Source organism: Antrostomus carolinensis, unplaced genomic scaffold (genome assembly GCF_000700745.2).
Source record: "Antrostomus carolinensis isolate BGI_N321 unplaced genomic scaffold, ASM70074v2 scaffold14728, whole genome shotgun sequence".
In the NCBI taxonomy this organism is placed as follows: Eukaryota; Metazoa; Chordata; class Aves; order Caprimulgiformes; family Caprimulgidae; genus Antrostomus; species Antrostomus carolinensis.
Window position 1 is genome coordinate 1 of NW_010332379.1, and position 6149 is coordinate 6149.

The 6149-nt window shown below is 48.8% G+C and overlaps 1 protein-coding gene across 1 annotated transcript; it reads left to right on the top strand.

The window, feature by feature from the left end:
• The first annotated feature begins 305 nt into the window (after positions 1–305).
• LOC104520078 (feather keratin 1) lies at positions 306–1042 on the top strand. The gene is made up of 2 exons (XM_010173501.2): positions 306–378; positions 726–1042. Exon 2 carries the CDS (start codon positions 728–730, stop codon positions 1040–1042), a length of 315 nt encoding a protein of 104 aa, XP_010171803.1. The 5' UTR covers positions 306–378; positions 726–727.
• Positions 1043–6149: the final 5107 nt, after the last annotated feature.

The window sequence follows — 6149 nt, forward strand, 5'->3', positions numbered from 1 at the left end:
TTGGAAACAATGTCACCATATTTCCTGAGATTGATATCCTCTGTTTTCACAGACCCCTCCAGCACTCGGGGCGACATCTTCTGCCTCTACTGCCAGGATCCTACCTCTAAAATACTTGGGTGTCTCATCCTTAAACTTCAAAAAAACCTATGTGGTCTAATGGTCCTGTTAAAAATGAGGAAATGAAATGACATTGTTAATGGAAATCAAAACACAACCTGTGCCATTAAGGAGGATATTTTGCTTTTTAGTCTGTTGGAAAATTACTGCCCGCGTGCAGTGACTGTGGGCCTGGGGCAGTGCAGGAGCAGTATAAAAGTGAGCTGTTCTCCTCACTCTCTCATCCACTCCTCTTGCCTCCATCTCCCTGGGGATAAGGTCAGCTTGGAGCATGTTCTTTTCTCCCTCTTACTTCTCATTGTCCCGTTCCTCTGCCTCCTCTGTGATTTCTCAGCACATATCTGCCTCCTGTTCCTGAGTGTTGTGGTTGCTTTCCATGGGAGAGGGAAGGGAGCAGAAGGTGTCGTGTGGAGAGAGGTTGGGTCTTGGCAGTCTCTTGAGCTCTTGGCTTGGTGGATACCTCCCTAGGCTTGATCACCTTGGTGGGGTTCTTTTGGACTGAGGATAAAGAATTGTCTCATTATGCGGTGACAGGCTGCTCTTAAAAAATCCCTTGTTCTTTGCTTCCCCCTCCCTTGTCTCTCAGGTGCACCTCCAGGCCCCAGACATGTCCTGCTACAACCAGTGCCTGCCATGCCTGCCATGCCGGCCCTGTGGCCCAACCCCACTGGCCAACAGCTGCAATGAGCCCTGTGTCCAGCGGTGCCAGGACTCCACCGTTGTCATCGAGCCCCCTGCTGTGGTGGTGACCCTGCCCGGACCCATCCTCAGCTCCTTCCCACAGAGCACCGCCGTGGGATCCTCCACCTCTGCTGCTGTTGGCAGCGTCCTCAGCTCTGCGGGAGTGCCCATCAACTCTGGGGGCTTTGGCCTCTCTGGCTTCGGCAGTGGCATCTGTGGCAGGAGGTGCTTCCCCTGCTAAAGCTGCTGTCTGCACCGAGGCCTCCACTCGCATCAACCTCCTTTCCCTCTGTTGACTCATTAAAGTTCTGCTGCATCCCAGCCTGACCCTCTGTCCCATCCTTTCCTCTGCACTTGCAAGATGTTTTCCCAGGATGCCCAATGAAAGACATATTGCTCAGGCCTGCTTCTGGGAGAACATTGCTGAGGATGGTTTTGCAATGACACAGGTTTGCTTTGAGCACTATCCCACAGTCCTCCTCTGCAGAGCTGCTCTCAACCATTCATCCTCCTTGTTGTATTGATATAGGGGATTGACCCTACCCAGGTGCAGGCCATTGCACTTGGCCTTTTTGAAGATCTTGAGTTTCACATGGGACCTATCCTCAAACTTGTCAAGACCCCTCTGGATTGCATCTTTTCCTTCATGCACATCAGTTACACCCCTCATCTTGCTCTCATGTATAAGCTCGATGAGGGTGCACTCATCACTCATAACATTTAGTGAGTAGAGCAAGTTGTGTGGAGAGTGGCCAGGATGGTGATGGGGCTGGAGCACTTCCCTGGGTTGAAGATGCTGAGGGAATAGGGCCTACAGCATCCCAGAAGATGGTATGGGACTTGTACAGTGCATCAGGCTGTTGCTTTCAGTGGAGTGTAACAAACTCAACACCCTTTACAAAAGGACATGATCTCCCACAGAGCACAGCCCATGCCTGCCTTTCCCTTCTTCCACTCCTTCCTTTCCCTCCTGTGGCCTTGTTCTCTTGTGCTCCCCTGGGCTGTGAGCACCACAAAGCCAGCCTAGGGAGGACCTGCTGGACTCTCTCCCTCTGTAGGGTAGGCAGATGGACACCTGGTAGCATCATGGCCATGGGACAGACTCCTTTCCACCTTTGGTTCTCTGTTTACTGGGTCCTCCACTCAGATAGACATCATTTACTTCTTTTGAGTCTTTAAATGTCTTCTGCATGCAGTTGTATAATATCTGGATGTGATAGAGTTAACTTTTCCCTTAGCAGCCATTATAGTTGTCTGCTTTGTATTTATCACAGTGTTGATAGCACATAACTATTTTAGCTTTTGCTGAGCAGTGCTTGCAGTCTGTCTCTCTGAGTGACCAAAGCGATATTCCATACTATATGACATCATGTTCAGCAGTGTGGTGGGTTGACCCTGACTAGATGCCAGATGCCCACCAAAGCCCACTCTATCACTCCCTTTCATCCACTGGACAGGGGAGAGAAAATATAATGAAATCTTGTGGGTCGAGATAACGACAGAGAGAGATCACTTACCAATTACTGTCATGGACAAAACAGACTCAAATTAGGGGAAAAAAAAATATATGTTGCCAATCAAATCAGTGTGAGTCCTTCCCATGAGTGATAGTCTTGCATGAACTGTTCCAGCCTGGGTCCATTCCATGGGGTGCAGTCCTTCAGGAACAGACTGCTCCAGTGTGGGTCCCCCACGGGGTCACAAGTCCTGCCAGCAAACCTGCTCCAGCCTAGGCTCCTCTCTCCACAGGGAACCTCTCATGACAGGAACCTGCTCCAGCACAGATTTCCCACAGGGTCATAGTCTCCTTTGGGCATCCATCTTCTCTGGCATGGGGTCCTCCGTGAGCTACAGGTGGAGATCAGCTCCACCATGGATCTCCATGGACTGCAGGGGACAGGCTGCCTCACCATGGTCTTCATCAGAGGCTTCAGGGGAATCTCTGCTCTGGTGCCTGGAGCACCTCCTCCCCCTCCTTCTTTATTGACCTTGGTGTCTGCAGGAGTTGTTTCTCTCACATCTTCTCACTCCTATTTCCAGCTTCAAATGAGCAGGGTTTTGCTTTTTTTTTTTTTGTCTATCCCCTTCTCAATTATGTTATCACAAAGGCGTTACCGTCATGATTGATTGACTTGGCCTTGGCCAACAGTAGGTCCATCTTGGAGCCGGCTGGCATTGGCCCTGTCAGACACAGGGGAAGTTTCTGTCAGCTTCTCACAGAAGCTACTCCTATGCCCCAGTCCCCCTCTGCCAACACCTTGCCAAGCAAACCCAATACGAGCACTAAAAGCTAAGTGAAAGAAGGACAATGTGGGTGCATTTGTTAACAAGGTGTTTGCCTTTTGAAGCAACCACTGTACCTACGCTGGCAAAGCTTATAATGAGTGTCTGAACAACGTCTTCTGAGGGCAATTAGAGAATAAGTGCTTTGCTTCCATGTGTGACCTTTGTTTTTCTTTCTGAAACTGTTTCTATTCACCAGTGAGTTTTTAATCTTATTTTATCCCCACCGCAGTGAGAAAGGGGCCATGCTACAGGGTCTTGGAGGGTACCTGTTGGCTAGACAAGGTCAACTCACACCAGTCTTTTTGATGTTCAATGTGGGACTTGAGACAGAGGCAATTTTGAACTGAGCATGCCATAGTTGTAGTACTTGCTGGTTTACAGGCTTCTGTGTGGGTCAGAGAGTTTGCTTGCTGCACTGCTCATCTCTGTAGTTGTCTGAGCTTGGGAACATGGTAATAGAACCAAAGGCTGTGTGCTTTGCCCTGACATTGAGGCCCTTACTGTGCTGGGGAAGTTGTCTTGTGGAGAGGATGAAGGAATGCACCTCCCTCTTCCCGTCTGGGACTGATGTGGGTTGTTTTGTTGTGCAGGCTCCCCAGGTCCTTGTTCAAGCTTACATGTGTGAGGTGTTTCATACTATTAATTAACACTGTTGGCTTACTGTGGGGTTTGTGGAGTCTGGTGTCATGCTAGTGTAAGGAGAATCGACTTTTGGGTGTGGAAACAGTGAAACATGCCCTGAGGTGTCCGGTCCCTTGGTGGCAGCTTTTAGCACTGTATTAAATCTTGATCTGTGCCTTTTGGGTCACTGTTCAGTACTATGAGAAGACCATGGTTAAGATGGGGACCCAAACCACCTCTAAGAATGCCGTGATTGAGCCAGGGATCCAAACTACACTAAGAACATGATGGTTGAGGCAGAGACCCAAAAAACATATGAGGACACCATGGATGAGATATGGACTCAAATATTTGCCCCAGTGTTGTAAAAGAAATAGGGGACAAGGAGGTGAACATTTCTGTGTAATCAGTTAGTAAAAGAATGAGGAGGAGGAGGAGGAAGAGTCTGATTGGGAAGCCAGTCCTTCAGCAAAGGTATAGGTCAAAAATTAGAAAAGACGTAATGCACTAGTCTCTGGAGGCATCTCCTGTTAAGTATGAGGGAAATATGTCTGTTCAAGGAAGGTCTTGTGAATTACTAAAGAAAGTGAACTACTGCTTAGGAAGGCATCGAATACCCGAGAGAATGAGTGGTACTGAAAGTCATCTATGGTGACCGCAATTACAATGAGGTCTCCAAAGGTCTGGATAATGTCCTGTGTATGTGGACCATGTGAAAAAGGTAGTCCAAAATGCACCAGTGTCATATTCTAACAGGTTGGCAACAATGAATTGCCCAGATTTGGATACACCAGCTGTGGGGAGAGCTTCTTCCTATCTCTGAAATTTGGAAGAAAATCTCTCTCTCTCCTTGTCCCCACAGGCTGGCACATCATCAGTGAGGGGCAACCAATGGAGCCAGTCCCTTCCTGCTGTGGGCAATGGGAAAGGAAGACCGAAGACCATGCTGCGTGGCCCTCCTGGTTCTTTCTGTGTGGCTGGGGGAAGTGGGATTGTGAGCCCACTTTGAAGTTGTAAGCTTGTGTATGCAAACTGAGGAGGAAGAATATTCATCGTTTGGCTTGAATCAGTAAGTTTAAAATGGAATGAACCACTCAGAGTCAATCACTGAGCATTAGCATGAGTAGCTGTATTTGCTGAGGCATTAGGCCACAAGCTGTGGACTTTCACCTAGATATGCTTTTGGTTGGAATAATTTTCTCAGTAAATTTCCTAGTAGCTGTACAGTGTTGTGGTGGCCCCTGGCCATCAGGCCCAGCTTTCTCAGCCTCTGCCCAGGTGTGCGTTCTTGGCTTCAGTGCACTTGCTGTGGAAGGGACGTGTGGCCACGGCTGATGGAAGTTGAGGATCCTGGGCTGCAGGAAGCCCTGGAAGAGCAGCAGCTTGACAGTATCCTGGGAAAGGGCCAGGCAGGGAGAAGAAGACAGAGGGGAGGAGGGGTAGAAATTCCTCTTACCTTTGCTACTGCTGTGCTGGGGGAGGAGAATCAAGCAGGAAACAACACCCATTCTGTATAACATCATACTCAACAATGAAACTGTGGGCAGAGCCCTGATCAGTATCTGTCTACGTAGTAACCAGCCCTGTCTCTCTACACAATCTTTGGCCATTGACAAGAAACAGACCAAAAGTAGAGCCAGGAAAAAGTGCTTTTGCACTAATGCCATCAAAACAAGTGCAACTCCCAACACTGTTCCTGGACACCAAGGATTGTCATCAACAACCTGGACTGTATGGCCAGTGTGAAGAAGTGTGGCCAGTAGATCGATGGGAGCAATGATTCCACTCTGCTCAGCATCCATTTGGAGGCATCTAGAACCAAACACCATCTGGTGTTGAACTTTGGGCTGTAATGACACAACTTTGACCAGCTGGAATGAGTTCAGTGGAGGCTGGCCAGGATGATCAGTGGGCTGGAGCACTTTGTTGGAGGGGAGAGGCTGAGGGCGCAGAGTGCGCTGAGTGTGGAGAAAAGAACGCTTTAGTAGGACACTTAAAAGCATCTTTAGACTGATTATGGTCATTAAACAGTTTTGGGTAATTCTTCCAGGCCCAGAGAAGCAGAAAAGTTCAGAAAGCAAAGGGTCATGCTAAGTATGACTAAGCATACTGAAAGCTGTGTGTTAACAACCACAGTGTTATCGTCCCCAACAACATCCTCCCAGAACCATCCTGAGCAACAGTTGTCTCCTGTGGCTTCTTGGGAGTGTCTGCAGAGAAAAGAATGACACAGAGGCATGGGCCAGGATGCAGCAGAACTTTAATGAGTCAAAATGTAAGAACGAGAGCATTCTGAGTGGAGAACCAAGTGCAAGGACCCTCAGGGGCAGACAGGAGTCTGTGACCCATGTCTGTGGTGGAGATCACACCAAATGTCCATCTGACTGGCCCACAGATGGAAACGAGCCAACAGGTCCTCCCTAGGCTGGCTTTGTGGTGCT